The following is a 17242-nucleotide window of genomic DNA, read 5'->3' as shown; positions in this document are numbered from 1 at the left end:
AGAGTAAACTGATGGGGTGATAATTGGCTGGTTTGGATTTGTCCTGCCTTTTGTGCACTGGTCAATTTTCCACATTGCCGGCTGTATACCAGTGTTGTAGCTGTACTGGAACAGCTTGGCTAGGAGTGTGGCTAGTTCTGGAGCACAGGTCTTCAGTACTATTGCTGGAATGTTGTCAGGGCCCATAGCCTTTGGAGTATCCAGTGCCTTCAGTTGTTTCCTGATATCGCGTGGAGTGAATCAAATTGGCTGAAGACTGGCATCTCTAATGCTGGGGACTTCAGGAGGAGGCCGAGATGGATCATTCATTCAGCACTTCTGGCTGAAGATTGTTGCAGATGTTTCAGCCTTATCTTTCACGCTGATGTGCTGGGCTCCCCCATCATTGAGGATGGGGATATTTGCGGAGCCACCTCCTCCTGTCAGTTGTTTAATTGTTCACCACCATTAATGACTGGATGCGGCAGGACTGCAGAGCTTAGATCTGATCCGTTGGTTGTGGGATCGCTTAGCTCTATTGCATGCTGCTTCTGCTGTTTGGCACACAAGTAGTCCTGGGTTGTAACTTCGCCAGGTTGACACTTTATTTCATGTCCATTTTGTATGTGTGTGTCTCTGTGTACACTGTGTGTTTGTGTCTCTGTACATTGTGTGTGTGTCTCTCTGTGTACACTGTGTGTTTGTGTCTCTGTACATTTTGCGTGTGTCTCTCTGTACACTGTGTGTCTCTGTGTACACTGTGTGTTTGTGTCTCTGTACATTGTGTGTGTGTCTCTCTGTATACAATGTGTGTGTGTGTCTCAGTACATTGTGCGTGTGTCTCTCTGTACACCGTGTGTCTCTGTGTACACTCTGTGTGTGTGTCTTTGTACATTGTGTGTGTGCGTCTCTGTGTACACTCTATGTGTATGTCCTGGCATGTCTTGGCAAAGCAGTGACCCCCAGGCATCTCCAGTCTGATGGACCTGCTCTCCATCCTGGAGTGTGTGTCTCTGTACACTGTGTGTCTCTGTGTACACTCTATGTGTGTGTGAGTCTTTGTACACTGTGTGTGTCTCTGTGTACACTATGTATGTGCCTTTGTGCATTGTGTGTGTGTGTCTCTCTGTGTACAATGTGTGTGTATGTCTCTGTACATTGTGCGTGTGTCTCTCTGTACACAGTGTGTGTCTCTCTGTACACTATGTGTGTGCCTTTGTACATTGTGTGTGTGTGTCTCTGTACATTGTGCGTGTGTCTCTCTGTACACAGTGTGTGTCTCTCTGTACACTATGTGTGTGCCTTTGTACATTGTGTGTGTGTGTCTCTCTGTGTACAATGTGTGTGTATGTCTCTGTACATTGTGCGTGTGTCTCTCTGTACACAGTGTGTGTCTCTCTGTACACGATGTGTGTGCCTTTGTACATTGTGTGTGTGTGTCTCTCTGTGTACAATGTGTGTGTATGTCTCTGTACATTGTGCGTGTGTCTCTCTGTACACAGTGTGTGTCTCTCTGTACACGATGTGTGTGCCTTTGTACATTGTGTGTGTGTGTCTCTCTGTGTACAATGTGTGTGTGTGTCTCTGTACACTGTGTCTCTGTGTACACTCTGTGTGTGTCTCTCTGTACACGGTGTGTGTCTTTGTACATTGTGTGTGAGTCTGTACACTCTGTGTGTCTCTGCGTACACTCTATGTGTGTGTCTCTGTACATTGTGTGTGTGTGTCTCTGTACACTGTGTCTCTGTGTACACTCTATGTGTGTGTGTCTGTCCATTGTGTGTGATTTGCTAAGGTAAGGAAGGTTCTTTGCTGCCAATCAGCTGGCTCGGGTTAAAGCCGCAGTTCCTCTCTCTACCTCTTGGCACTGCCTCGACCCACAAGCTTCATCCAAATCTCACTCACGTACAATTGCGTTGCAGCTTTGGAAAGCTGCAAAAGGACAGGAGCTGAAGAGCGGAGCTTCAGAGTGGCGGCGTCCTCTCCAGGGATGGCCCATGGACTCAGCACCCCAGCATGTTGAGCCGCTTCGGGGGAGATCTCGGCACCTGGCGCCAAGTTTAAAACTGCTTGTGCTTTTCATTTGCCCTTCCTGAGCTGGACAGAGCGAGCTGGCGATTAAAACTGCTGCAAGTGTGTGAGTGAGGCCGATGGTGCAAGAAGTTGGGAGTCCCAGCAAGGCAAGCCGAGCTGCTGGAGGTTCCTGGGTCACAAAGTGTCCTCCACACGCCCCAGAGAGACATGTCCTGGCAAAGCAGTGACCCCCAGGCATCTCCAGTCTGATGGACCCACCGCCCTGCTCTCCATCCTGGAGCAGCTGAAGATCAGAGGAGCATCTCTGGGCACAATCAGACCCTGGACTTCCCCTCAATGGACCTGGCATTATAGCCCCGACATTCACCTCCTAGACTCTGTAGGGGGAAAGGAGGCTTCCTGATCCCCCCAGGGGCTTTGCACTGCCTGTGTGTGGGTGTCTTGTGTAGCCTCTGGGTCTAAAGCTGCCTCTCGATCCCCTGCTGTAGCCGGGCTTGGGGATGTCCCTGCTCCCCGGTGATCGAGCCTTGGCTCCGGGAAGCTCTCTCATGTTAGAGTCGCTCTCTGCTCCCAGCTTTGCTTCTTGGCTTTCGCTTTGAGAGGGGAGCTTGGCTTGTTTTTGATTTATTTTTTTGCAGCCTTCACTCAGTTGCCCCCCCACCCCGGTGGATGCTGAGCTCCGGCCTGGGACATGGCAGCGGCTCTTGCCAGCTCTCTGATCCGGCAGAAGAGGCAGGCAAGGGAGAACAACACTGACCGAGTGTCCGTCACCAAACGCAGGAGCAGCCCCAGCAAAGCCAACAAGTCCCTGTGTGAGAGGCACGGCCTCGGGGTTTTCTCCAAAGTCAGGTTCTGTAGCGGCAAAAAGAGACCAGTCAGGAAGAGGACAGGTTAGTGTTAACCCTCTCCCTACTCCCTGGCAGTGGGCACCTTTCCAATTGTTAAAGATTTCCTCTCTCTCCACTGCATGAACAGGGTGGATATTTCAAGTGTAAATCCTGGGAAGACTTTGAAACACTGTTTAGGGGAAAAAAATCTGCAAGATTGACCTATTGGCCTCAAACTCGTTAATAATGTCTGTGTGTGTGAGACAGAGAGCAGGGGTGTGGGTGAGAGTATCCACAGTATTCACTATAAATACAGGCAGCAGTACATGTACATGCCATTAGTCGAGGGAGGTGTATGCTATTTGCAGAAACTATCTGCCTCACACACACCTCGGCCTCCATTGGACACACTGCCTCCTCCACTATGGTCTCAGTACCCATACTGCAATAAGACCCTGACTTAGGTGACCATCGGACGTCTCACACCCAGCCCGAGCATTTGTATTGTTAGCTGCAGCAGACTCCCATCTGGCCCACTTATGTATTTGTCGGTCTCCAATATGGCATCGTAATCCTTGTACATTATTTAGTTGCCCTTGTTCGTTGCATGGGTATTGGAATCCAGCTTATGTGTTTGATTTGTGTGGCTCATGTTTTACAGGATGCCGACTGTATTTATAAATATTTAATTTTTGGGGGGGGGGGGGGGGAAGATGGGGGATCAGAATTGGAGGGTAGAAGAACTTACATGTTTTGTCATTGCTGTGAAGGGAGGGCAGGGGAAGTGCTGCTTGCCTTGTGTTGGTTAGGAGTTGCTTGCAGATACTGGTCTGTTAGACCTCAGTTGTAAAGTTGTCCTGTTGTTTACATGTGTCTGTTTAGGGGTTTAAACTATGTGCCATAAGGGCCAAGTAGGTGTTTGTATATTTCTGTATGTGTACACATCCACCTGTGTATATACCATGATAGAAATGGACGTCCCATTCAGTCTTGAACCATTTGCTTTTCTGACCCACCTAGTTGTGCAGAAGGATTACGTCTCACCTCCTCCCCCGTCTCACCTCCTCCCCCGTCTCACCTCCTCCCCCGTCTCACCTCCTCCCCCGTCTCACCTCCTCCTCCGTCTCACCTCCTCCCCCGTCCCACCCCCCTCGTCTCGCCCACCCCCCCTCGTCTCGCCCACCCCCCCTCGTCTCGCCCACCCCCCCTCGTCTCGCCCACCCCCCCTCGTCTCGCCCACCCCCCCTCGTCTCGCCCACCCCCCCTCGTCTCGCCCACCCCCCCTCGTCTCGCCCACCCCCCCTCGTCTCGCCCACCCTCCCTCGTCTCGCCCACCCCCCTCGTCTCGCCCACCCCCCTCGTCTCGCCCACCCCCCTCGTCTCGCCCCCACCCCCCTCGTCTCGCCCCCACCCCCCTCGTCTCGCCCCCACCCCCCTCGTCTCGCCCCCACCCCCCTCGTCTCGCCCCCACCCCCCTCGTCTCGCCCCCTCCCCTCGTCTCGCCCCCCTCCCCTCGTCTCGCCCCCCTCCCCTCGTCTCGCCCCCCCCCCCCCCGTCTCGCCCCCCCCCCCGTCTCGCCCCCTCCCCCCCCGTCTCGCCCCCTCCCCCCCCCCCGTCTCGCCCCCTCCCCCCCCCCGTCTCGCCCCCTCCCCCCGTCTCTCCCTCTCCCCCCCCCCCGTCTCGCCCCCTCTCCCCCCCCGTCTCGCCCACCTCCCCTCCCCTCGCCCCCTCCCCCGTCTCTCCCCCCTTCCCCCGTCTCACCCACTCCCCCCGTCTCAATCCCCTTAGCTCTGTTTCCTTCACCACAGATGCTGCAGAATCGTTCCTCTGTTTCCTGCTTTCACATTCGTGTAATGGGAGAGCCCACTCCCCATGTTTATCTGGCTAAAGCTTAACTGCAGAACGGGAGTCACACTCAGATCCTGCTGTTGAGATGAGAGAGCCAGTATTAACAATGTGAACACAGGAATCCAGAGTGTGAGGGGTCTTTTGCCATCCAAACTACAGACACACTATGTCTACAAACATCTGTAACCTGCTTCATTGAAGAATATTTTCCTGCACTTAGATACTTAATTGCATAAAACTGTAATTTATTTAGACTGATCTATTGTTCAGCTGTCACAGACACCAATTTCTCTGACCACATGGTGTAGACTTTTATGTTCCTACCTGTGTGTCAAAGTGTCCTAATTCCCTACCTGCCAATTTCCACTTATTTATCCAGTTACACTTGTTGCTAGTTAGATCAGGAGACCCAACAACTTGCATTTATCTAGCTCCTTTAATGTCATAAAACATCCTAATATGCTTCACAGAAGTGAAATCGACCAAGAAATTGACATCGAGCCACATAGTGAGATATTGGGGCAGATGACCAAAAGCTTGGTCAACAAAGTAGGTTTGAAGGAGCATCTGAAAGGAGGAGAGAATTAGAGAGACAGAGATGGTTTATCGGGATATTTCAGAGCTTAGGGCCCAAGCAGCTGAAGGCATGGCCGCCAATGATGGGATGAAGGAAATCAGGGATGGGCAAGAGGCCAGAGTTGGAGGAACGCAGAGATCTCGGAAGACTGCAGGGTGAGGAGTTACAGATAAAGAGGGGCCAAGCCACGGAGGGATTTTAAAACAAGGATGAGAATTTTAAAATTGAGGCATTGTCAGACCGAAGGCCAGTGTGGGTCAGTAGGCACAGGGATGAGGAGTGAGACGGGCTTGGTGTGAGTTAGGAGTCAGGCAAAAGAGCTTTGGATGAGCTCCGCTTTACCGAGTGTGGAAGATGAGAGGCTGTCTAGGAGAACATTAAAATGGTTGAGTCTGGAAGAGGAAATGGAGGGAACAGATGATCATCGTGGGTCCATGGGCAGCACATTCACAAAGGGGGCATCGGATTAAGGGAAGCAGTCTCAAGGAAGTGAATGTGGGAAGCAGAATGCCCACATTGCTACATTAAACTGTAAATCCCAGTGTGAGCTATGTTTGACTGTAAAAGAGAGAGGTACATACTGGATGCAAACTGTAAAAATATGCAGTGGAACAGCACCTGCTGAATGCTGTAGTGCCTGTAAGTGTTTAGCATAATTGTGAGTGCAAGAGGTCTTAATGCTACAATGTGCACCCTCATAGATCAGGTGTGGTGGTTAATTGCTGTGTATATTGTGAATGTTGCAGTGATATTTGGACATAGTTTATAACATTCGGAATGTCGCAAAGGAGCCTGCATTTCTGTAGCGTCTTTCAGCACCTCCGGAATCCCCAAAGTGCTTTACAGCCAATGAAGTACTTTTGAAGTGCAGTCTCTGTTGTAATGTAGAAAACATGGCAGCCAATCTGCACACAGCAAGATCCCACAAACTGCAGTGAGTTTTTTATTCGTTTGTGGGATGTGGGCATCGCTGGCCAGGCCAGCACTTATTGCCCATCCCTAATTGCCCTTGAACTGAATGGCTTACTAGGCCATTTCAGAGGGCATTTAAGAGTCAACCACATTGCTGTGGGTCTGGAGTTACATGTCGGCCAGACCAGGTAAGGACAGCAGATTTCCTTCCTTAAAGGACATTAATGAACTAGATGGGTTTTTACAACAATCGACAATAGTTTCATGGTCACCATTAAACTAGATTTGAATTCCAGCTTTAAAAATTGAATTCAGATTTCAACATCTGCTGTGGTGAGATTTGAACCCATGTCCCCAGAGCCTGGGCTCTGGATTACTAGTCCAGTGACATCATCACAACATTACTACCACCCCAGATATTAATTGACCAAATCTTTTTTGTGATATTGGTTGAAGGATAAGTATTGGCCAGCACAATGTAGAGAACTCCCCTGCTCTATTTGGAAGAGTGTTGTGAGATAGTTTATGCCCCACCTTAGACATGTGTGCAAACAATATATATTGCATACTTTCTTATTGTTGCTAATATTCCTGTTGCTGGTATCCTTTACCATGTGGGGGAGAGAGAGAGGGGGGAGAAGGTCATCAAAGTTCAACATGACCCTGTCCTTTCTCTTGTTTGCATACATGCAGATTTCCCTGGACATCACTCAGGAGCACAAACATACTCATTCTAGTCACAGCCCCCTTTCCACTTATACTATAATTGTCTCCGAGACCAGCTGTCTCCACACAAGCCAGGAGTCAGACTGAGGCCATCGTAGCTTGTAGAGCTGGCTTGTCGGTTTATCCGGCTGGGAAATTAAGACAGCCTTCTCCTGAAGGTCAACTGATGCTCAGTCTACCTCACAGGGTCAGGCCAATGTGGGGGATTTGGCATATTTTTTATTTGTTCATGGGATGTGGGCGCCGCTGGCCAGGCCAGCATTTATTGCCCATCCCTAATTGCCCTAGAGAAGGTGGTGGTGAGCTGCCTTCTTGAATCACTGCAGTCCATGTGGGGTAGGGACACCCACAGTGCTGTTAGGGAAGGGAGTTCCAGGATTTTGACCCAGTGACAGTGAAGGAACAGCGATATAGTTCCAAGTCAGGATGGTGTGTGGCTTGGAGGGGAACCTGAAGGTGGTGGTGTTCCCGTGCAATTGCTGCCCTTGTCCTTCTAGGGGGTAGAGTTTGCGAGTTTGGAAGGTGCTGTCGAAGGAGACTTGGTGAGTTGCTGCAGTGCATCTTGTAGATGGTACACACTGCTGCCACTGTGCGTCAGTGGCGAAGGGAGTGAATGTTTGTTTAAGGTGGTGGACGGGGTGCTAATCAAGCAGGCTGCTTTGTCCTGGATGGTGTCGAGCTTCTTGAGTGTTGGTGGAGCTGCACCCATCCAGGCAAGTGGAGAGGAGATTGGTGAGGAATGAGCTGGAACATTCAGGAGGGAGCAGTTAAAATCCCTTATTCCCTCCTTTCCCCCTCACCCACCCCGTCTGTTATTGCTCCAGTTTAATGGATTTCGGGAAAGAGGAATGTTAAATGTGAAGCACACGATGATGCTGATGTCTTCTATGCTGAGCAGGATATTGGCTGTGCCTCTGCTGTTGCCTATATACTTTGAAGGCTTGCCCTAGCAATAAACAAAGATAGTTTATTCACATTTTTAAGAAATCACCTTCCAACATGCTACTCTTTTCTTGGCTGGCATCCCATTATAGCTCTCAGAATAGACTATCCCTCTGAAGACACGACACCATTTTCCAATTTAAGGAAAGAATGTTTTTAAGACAGAATTCACCCTGACCGGGAACACACAGTACAATTAATATTGATAATTCAGACTTTTTTAAAGAAAGAGATGCTTATATGGGTGATTTTAGTCCAACAATATGTGGTGGAGTCTTAATGCCCTCGAAAGTAGCTTCACAAACATTCTGATGTAATTGCTTCTGGAAGAAGGCTGAATGTCTTCTCAGGAAATTGGGGAGAGTCCTGTCGGAGACAACGATATCCCGAGGACGAAATAAGACAAATTGGTGCAGGGGCAGAAAAAAGCAACAGCGGTTTAACACAGAGGACAGTCTTGCAGTTCACTGTCGCCGTGATTGGTGGAATCTCGGTGTTCACTATCGCTGTGATTGGTGGAATCTCGGTGTTCACTATCGCTGTGATTGGTGGAATCTCGGGGTTCACAATCGCTGTGATTGGTGGAATCTTGGTGTTCACTTGCTGTGATTGGTGGAATCTCGGGGTTCATTATCGCTGTGATTGGTGGAATCTTGGGGTTTACTATTGCTGTGATTGGTGGAATCTCAGGGTTCATGGTGATTGGTGGAGATGGGACTGGTTGTTTTATTCTTGTGGGACTGAAATTCATTCATTCGAATGAACTGGCCCACTGCAGAATGCGACCTTTTTGTCATACTTGTTCTGTGATGCAATGTGGATCATTTGACATTTACCTACAGTGCAGTCGCTTGCTAAGTTGAAATAGATCCTGGAACTGTTCCTAATCTTATTTTCCCAGTTAAGTCCTGGATCAGTTTCAATCACTTAAAGGTGCCTGAGAGGAATTTTCTAAATTTTCTTCGACCTTAATTGACCTGCGATTTTGCCTCTCCCAAGAGATCACACAGGGTGGGGTGGGAGTGTATATATGGTGATGCACAATGCATTGCAGTTTTGGGGTAGAAGCTGGATGGACAAGTGGGTCTTTTCCTGCATATCATTGTCTTATGTTCATATCTTAACTCGTCCCTTGGCTGATCTAGTTTGAGGAGAATGCTGGTGTTGCTCACCATTCACAACTCAGGATCTTGTAGTGTTTTTCCATTAATGCTCTCCCTGTTGCCCAGAGAGTTTTCAGTACAGTTGATCAGCTAAACCACCATCAATTCTGGGAGGCTCAGCTTGGAACTCCATCAGGGACCTACACTTCATGAGTTGGGATGCCTTTCGGCATTTAACTTACTTCCCTTCTCCAAGAATTCCAGCAGTTTGGATGGGTCAGAGTTGGGTGATTGGATTATCAACTGTCATATGTTCCACAGAGGATGTAGCCCGAAAATGATACAGGACGGCTGTCTCGCTGATTCTCTGGCAGCTGAAAGAAATCACAGTCGTTAACCTTGGGTGTTGACAAGGGTGGAGATTTCTTCAAACCCTTGCTGTCTGAAAATCGATTGCTGGGATCTCGTCAACAGTGGAATGAGTTATTATTCCCACCAGTTGGTGACGAGGGGCATACACGTTAGGCTAGTCTTGAAGCTTGATGGAGGAGGTTAGAAGGATGCTGCAGCAGCATACTGGACCTTTGTTACAGCATGGTGCATGAGTGCCTGAAGTGCATTAACCAGCTCCTTTATACTGATGCAGCAATATGTTCCAAACTTATGAGCTCTTAATTTCAGAAAAACAAAAGTAAACAGCCTGGAATTACTGTTGTCAATGCTGGCAGACAAAGGTTGAATGATTTTGTTTGTCTGAAAACAATGAGGACCTCTGCTAAAATATAAAGCACTCCACAAGAACATTGTGTCCAATTCTGAGCACCACACTGCAGAAAAGATGTCACGTTCTGGGAGAGGGTGCAGAGGTGATTTACCAAGGATGAGGGACTTCAGTTATGTGGAGAGACTAAAGTAGCTGGGATTGTTCTCCTCACGGCAGAAAAAAATAAGTGGAGATTCAGTACAGGTGTTCAACTTTTATGAGGGGTTTTGATAGGGTCGATGGGGAGAAACCATTCCCACTGGCAGGAGGGTCAATAACCAGAAGAACAGATTTAAGCTAATTGGCAAAAGAATCAGAGGGCAGAAGGGAATGTTTTATTTACGCAGTGAGTTGTCGTGATCTAGAATGCGCTGCCTGAAAGGGCGGGGGAAACAGATTCAGTAGTAACTTCCAAAAAGTGAATTGGATAAATCCAGTTCCCTGATCTGAACGATTACTAAAGGGGAAGATATTCCAAATCAAAAGGGAATGGATACAGACTTAAAACGTCAAAGTGTGCAGGGCTGTGGAGGAAGAGGGCAGAGTGGAATTAGTTGGATAGTTCTTCCTAGACTTGACTATTCCAATGCACTCCTGGCCGGGCTCCCACACTCTACCTTCTGTAAATTCTGCTATCTGTGTCCTAACTCTCACCAAGTCCTGTTCGCCCATCACCCCTTTTGCTTGCTGAACTACATTGGCTCCTGGTCTGACAACACCTCGATTTTAAAATTCTTATCCTTGTTTTCAAATCTCTCCATGGCTTTGCCCCTCCCTATCTCTGTAACCTCCTCCAGCCCACAACCCTCCGAGATCTCTGCGTTCCTCTAATTCTGGCTTCTTGAGCACCCCTGATTTTAATCACATCACCATTGGGGCTGTGCCTTCAAACTGCTTGGGCTGTAAGCTCTGGAATTCCCTTCCTAAACCTCTCTGCTTCTGTCCCTCTCCTCCTTTAAGGCGCTCCTTAAAACCGACCTCTTTGACCAAGCTGTTGATCACCTGTCCTAATATCTCCTTATATGGCCTGGTGTCAAATTTTGCTTTGCAATGCCCATATAAAGCGCCTTTGGGGTGTTTTGTTATGTTAAATACGCTATATACATGCAAGTTGTTGGTTTCAAAGAGCTGGCACAGGCACGATGGGTTGAATGGTCTCTATTATCTGATTCGATGCTTGGTAGCATCTCTCTGGCTAAATCGAAATCTAGTCACAACTTTAACTTGAGCTGCCTGGACACGGATGGAACGGTTTCACAAGCTGTTCAACTTTACAGTCCGAATAGATTGGACAGGGTGGAAAACTGCCGTCCCATCCGAACGTGGCCCAGTTGCCCCAGGGGCTGAGACGAAAGATGAAAAGAACTTTTCTTTCCAAAAGCAAAGTAATATTATTGACGTTTGAAGGCACAGTCGAGTTGAAATTATTGCTTTCATGACTTAATGAAAATTCAGTTTCAAAGTTGCTGCCTTTGTCCCTGAACAGTTATCTCCTCCATTTCAGTTCTGTTTCTCTGACATATCAGCTGTGTGCACAGTATTCAGACATCCTCTGCTGGCGAACAATCTGCTCAATCTGAGTGATCGTCACAGTCTGTACTTGTAATAATACTGCAGTGTGCAAAACAAGCCTTCCATTATAAATCAGTCTCAATACTCTCACCGGGCTTACTTAGACACACTCTTGGTACAACTGCACTTGTGTGTTAGCTGTGGCTCAGTAGGTAGTGGAGTTATTGTTGTAATGTAGGAAACATTGCTGCTGTAAGCAAATTGGGTGCAATGTGATAATGACCAGATAATCTGCTTTAGTGATGTTGTTTGAGGTGTAAATATTGGCCCCAAGACACCAAGGGGGAATTCCTCTGCTCCCCTTCGAATAGTGAAAGCAGTATCTTTTACGTTCACCTGAGAGGACAGACAGGATCTGTGTTTAATATCTCATCTAAAATACAGCACGTCTGACGGTGCAGCACTCACTGAGTACTGCACTGGGAGTGTCAGCAATGAATTAATTGCTCACGTCTTCAAAGTTGGGATTTTGTATAGGGCAAACTGTGATCAGAGCAGATTGTTGCCTGACGGCCTGTCTCCACAGTTTGTTAGATTACTTTGTTGTATTCTAGTTAACTGCAGACTCTCGGTCTGTTCCACAGCAAGGATCTCAGTGGATTAAAGGAGTTTTTTTTTGCTCCTGTTGCTGTGCAATTCTCCAGAGTCCCTACTTATTTCTCTCAGCTTCCACATTCGAAGAAACAGCAGTGTTATCACCAAAAGGGTTTAAGCGGTGATTCCACTCTGTTGAAATTATAAAATTGTTTTCGCTGACATTAGTCTGTGATAACAGTCCTATTTCCAGATCCTATTTCTGCTGCTCTCATTGGAATCCTTTTTTTATGACTTGTTAATAACATTCTTGGATTCCAGCCGGAGATATTTCTTTTCTGCTTTATTGTGCCTGTGCTTATTAGACTGTGGGTTATCTACCCCACAATTCCTCTTTCTCAGCGTCCCTGCCTTGTGAGTAAATCACATTTGCCCCCTCACCAGTCTGCTGCTGCACAGGATGTGGTCTGCCCTGATCGAGGTGCCGAGAGCCAGCTGTAGCAGTTAAGCTAGTTGCAGTAAACTTTAATCTGTACTTTATGTAGGTTTAATCTACAGGTCCGTTCGATGTGATAACTGGAATGTAATGACCCTGGTCTGAACTTTTACAGGATAAAATAAACTGCAGTGTTTATTATAAAGTATCCAATGAGCTAATACAGCAGGGTTAAATTTACAATATTCAACTACGGCAAATGCTCTCCCTGTCTGTTGGAGGTTAAGCTATTTTCACCAAATAGCTGGTCAGACAGTAATCAGACCCCTTCTCAAGCGAACTTGAAGCTTTTCAATAAAAGTAAAATACTGCAGATGCTGGAAATCTGAAATAAAAACAAGAAATGCTGGAAATACTCAGCAGGTCTGGCAGCATCTGTGGAGAGAGAAGCAGAGTTATCCTTTCAGGTCAGTGACCCTTCATCAGAATTGGCAAATATTAAAAATGTAACAGGTATTAAGCAAATAAAGTGGCAGTGGGGCAAGAGATAACCAAAGAGAAGGTGTTGATTGGAAAGGTCACAGAGAAAAGCTGACTAGAAGATCATGAAACAAAGGCAAATGGTATGTTAATGGTGTGCTGAAAGACAAAGTGTTAGTACAGAGAGGGTGTTAATGGACAGAAAACTGAACAGCCTGGCCCCAAGCACAAACATGAAAAAAAAGTGGGTAGGCACAGTAGAAACAAACTAAACAAACTAAAATAAAATAAAATAAACAAATAAAAAATAACTAAAAATAAAAAGGGGGGCCCGTCATGCTCTGAATTATTGAACTCAGTGTTCTGTCCGGCAGGCTGTATTGTGCCTAATCGGTAAATGAGATGTTGCTCCTCGAGCTTGCGTTGATGTTCACTGGAACACTGCAGCAATCCCAGGACAGCGATGTGAGCATGAGAGCAAGGGGGTGTGTTGAAATGGCAAGCAACCGGAAGCTCGGGGTCCTGCTTTCGGACTGAGCGGAGGTGTTCCGCAAAGTGGTCACCCAGTCTGCGCTTGGTCTCCCCATTGTAGAGGAGACCACACTGTGAGCAGCGAATACAGTATACTAAATTGAAAGAAGTACAAGTAAATTGCTGCTTCACCCGAAAGGAGTGTTTGGGGCCTTGGATAGTGAGGAGAGAGGAGGTAAATGGGCAGGTATTACACCTCCTGCGATTGCATGGGAAGGTGCCGTGGGAAGGGAACGAAGTGGTGGGGGTAATGGAGGAGTGGAACAGGGTGTCGCGGAGCGAACGATCCCTTCGGAATGCTGACGGGAAGGGAAGATACGTTTGGTAGTGGCATCATGCTGGACATGGCGGAAATGGCGGAGGATGATCCTTTGGATGTGGAGGCAGGTGGGGAGGAAAGTGAGGACAAGGGGAACCCTGTCGCGGTTCTGGGAGGGAGGGGAAGGGGTGAGGGTAGAGGTGCGGGAAATGGGCCAGACATGGTTGAGGGCCCTGTCAACCACAGTGGGGGGGAATCCTTGGTTGAGGAAAAAGAAAGACATATCAGAAACTTTTAAACCTTCTTTGCAGATTTTATAAGCATATTAGAAGTTTCATGTCAAGGGAACAATGCTGAGGAGGCTTGTTTAAGTGAACAGCATTACTGCAGTCTTACCCGATTATACGCTGGACAAATTTAAACGCAATATTGGAAAAATGCACTTTAGTATGCTGAAATGTTCTTTGATTTACATTATACAGGCAAAAATGGTAAACTGGTTTGTGTGTGGAAACCACTGTCTCCAAATGTTTCAATCCATCCAATCAACATGTGTCTTTCACAATATATTAACTCAAACCTTTCTCTTAACCTTGCTCTGTTACCAGATCACTGAATAAGATAGGCTACCAGCCACTTGTGCCTCACAGTACAGAATGTAACATTAAATTAGAAATACTGATAGGGTAAATATTAAGTTATATCATCATTGCTGACACATGATGATTATTTTCTCTATCTCTTTTTGTTCCCAGTCACTGTCTGTCCCTATCACATGACCTGTATTGCTCTCTGTCTCTGTCTTACTCTCTGTCCCTGCCTCGCTCTCTACCCCTGTCCCTGCCTCGCTCTCTACCCCTGTCCCTGCCTCGCTCTCTAGTCCTGTCCCTGTCTCTGTCAGTAACTTGCTGTGTATGTCCCTGTCTGGCTGTTTGTACTCTTGCGCTATAAGGCTTTGGTCTGACCCGATCTGGAGTACTGTGCAGAGGACGGGGCACTGACCCATTAGGAAATGTCTCGTTGTCTTTGAGGGGACCCAGAGCTGACTAATAAAGGTGATAATGAGGGCCATTCTTCACTTTGGTGAAAAGTTCAAATCCCAGGGGACACGGGTTTAAACATTGGGAAGCTATGGGTAAGAAAAGAAATGAGCAAAACCTTTTGACCCGGGTTGTAAAATACTCAGTTATCTAATAAATTTTTCATATGGCCAATGTTGACTGATTCTTTAATTGACGGTCGGTTACAGCTACTCTGTGCAGTCAGAAACTGAAAGATTTCGGTAGTGACAAAGGATTCATGAATTCTGGAGAGAAAGGCACTTTGAGGGATATAGTGTAAACGCCTAGTTAGACCATACCTGGAATACTGTGAACAGTTCTGGTTACCACACCTCAGGGAAGATATATTGGCCTTGGAGGGAGTGCAGTGTAGATTTACCCGAGTGATACCTGGGCTCCAAAGGTTAAATTACGAGGAGAGATTACACAAATTGGGTTGTATTCCCTGGAATTTAGAAGGTTAAGGGGTGATTTGATCAAAGTTTTCAAGATGTTAAGGGTAACCAATAGTTTCTCTTTATCCTCCCTATTTCTGCGAGTTGGGGAACCTCGGACTAGGGGGAATAGTCTAAAAATTGGAGCCAAACCTTTCCGGACTGAAATTAAAAAATGTTTCCGCACACAAAGGTTGGTAGAAGTTTGGCACTCTCTCTTGGATGCTTGGTCAATTGTTAATTTTTAGTTTGAGATTAATAGATTTTGTTTGCCCCATTTCCCTAAATACGTTTGGCTAAGGCAGGCATATCAGGTCACAGATCAGCCATGATCTCATTGAATGGAGGAACAGGTTTGAGGGGCTGAATGGCCTCCTCCTGTTCCGATATTCCTAGTGCAAAGGTGGGATTGATGTGTGAGAAAGGACTCGTCTAGTTGAGTCCAGTGACCTCTTCTGTTTCTGTTAAAAAAAAATCTTCCCTTCCTGTCTGCCTTGATTATTCCATCTCTACCTGTGCAGAAATGGTTTGTCAACTTTTCTGCTTGTGCGAAGATAACCAGAGTATGTATTTTTCTTGCAAACTGTTACATATTGCTCTGTTGTTGCACCTCCTATCTCCTGCAGCCCTTAGTGAAAGAGGACCATCTTTGTGGGATCATGTAAAGACATAATCAGCAGTGTGCTGGTGTTTGGGCGTGTTGTATGTTTTTCTTAAATCTGTGCCTACGAGGCACAGATTCCGATTGGTGTGAACAAAAAAACCCATGCTTTTTCCTCCCTTTCTTTGTATTGGCCTTTCCCAGGAGATTGCATGGCTGCAAGGGCTGGGGAGGGTCGGGAGTGTTTTGTCACAGTGCCCTGGCCATCACTGTGGGTGGAGCTGGCTCAATGGTCAGCTGATCTTGTCCTACCCGTCAGTTTTGTACGTTTTGTGTGTCCTGCACCTTTTCGTGCCAATAGACAGCAATGGAGAAATGACCATGCATGCATTGATATCTTCGCAAAGTCGCTCTCCTTCCTCCCCACCCCCCCCCACAACTCGGTGGCAAAACCCGATTAGTGGGTGTTCATCTCAGGCAAAGAATTGCTTCAAATTATTGGTGTCTGCTTCCGGCAATGCACAAAGTTTAATTCTCTCATTTTTTAAAAGTTTCTTTTTTAAAAAAAAGCAGAAATGTGAAAAGTTTTCTAATGCCATGCATCTCTTCTTCTTTATTCCAAATTGATGTCCCATCCTGGCGAGCAGTTTGCGCAGGTGAGTGTATAGTCCTTGCTTCTCACGGAATGAGTGGTGGAATTTTCTGGGAGTGACTGGCAGTGCGGGTGGAAGTGGACAGTCACACAGGACTGACTGGGTCTGGCGCGAGTGAGTGAGTGAGTGAATGATGAGGTTGACCCTTGGGATTGCTGCCACTTTCTGCCTATCCAGAATCTGCTCTGTGGCTGTCGGTTAAAGTACTCCCGTTAGTTGACCTCCAGCTTCAGTGCAGGAAAACCTCTCGCAGTGTTGTCACTCGGTCAGCATGGTCCAGCAAAAAAATCTGACCAGCCGCAGCTGTTGCTATGGCAACGCCCTTTTAGCCACTTGAGCTAATTTGAGTGGAAAACACTTTATACACAATACATGTCAATGTATTTCATGTGTAGATTTACTGAACAAACGTCAACCACTATTCAGTAACCAGAGAGGAAACACACACAGTCTGCTTTTCATCTTACTGTTTGTCACCAAACACAAAAAGGTCACATTGTCCAAATACGAGTAGAGATGACATGACCAATGATGGTATGTGTTACTCGTTTATTAATCTGAATTGCAGTTAGCACATATGGATTCCCAGTTAACCACACGTGCCTGTTGCTGGCTAGAGTATTGGACAACAGACTAGGATTTCAGGATAGTGTAATAGTGGCTGTATTTGCACTCTGTCCACTTGCATTCTGTGCCCCCTTCTCCCTGGCAGCAGTATAACTCCTGTCTTTTCAAAGGTGGGTTATGTCTGAAGGAATGATTGCAGTTAGTGGCCGGGGAGTGGGAGTGGAATTTGCTGCCACTTGCTGTACTCTGTACAGGTCTAGTCAACATGCTGCAGCTATTGAGTCCCAGCACTGATCGAGGAATCAGAGGATAGAGCTGGGATTGTTATTGCTGGAGCAGCAAGGGTTAAGGGGAGATTTAATAGAGGGGTTCGAAATCATAAGTTGACAACATAAGAAGTAGG

The 17242-nt window shown here is 47.0% G+C and overlaps 1 protein-coding gene across 1 annotated transcript in view; it reads left to right on the top strand.

Annotated features, from left to right (window-relative positions):
* Positions 1–2704: 2704 nt before the first annotated feature.
* Positions 2705–17242, top strand: part of fgf12a (fibroblast growth factor 12a) — a 171231-nt gene continuing 156693 nt past the window's right edge. Inside the window, exons 1-2 of the mRNA XM_068041596.1 lie at positions 2705–2903; positions 11848–11878. Of these exons, the coding sequence (XP_067897697.1) occupies positions 2705–2903; positions 11848–11878 (230 nt within the window). The remainder of the gene's footprint in view (positions 2904–11847; positions 11879–17242) is intronic.

The sequence above is a fragment of the Heterodontus francisci genome, chromosome 11 (genome assembly GCF_036365525.1).
Source record: "Heterodontus francisci isolate sHetFra1 chromosome 11, sHetFra1.hap1, whole genome shotgun sequence".
In the NCBI taxonomy this organism is placed as follows: domain Eukaryota; kingdom Metazoa; phylum Chordata; class Chondrichthyes; order Heterodontiformes; family Heterodontidae; genus Heterodontus; species Heterodontus francisci.
This window is presented reverse-complemented; position numbering and strand designations above follow the sequence as displayed.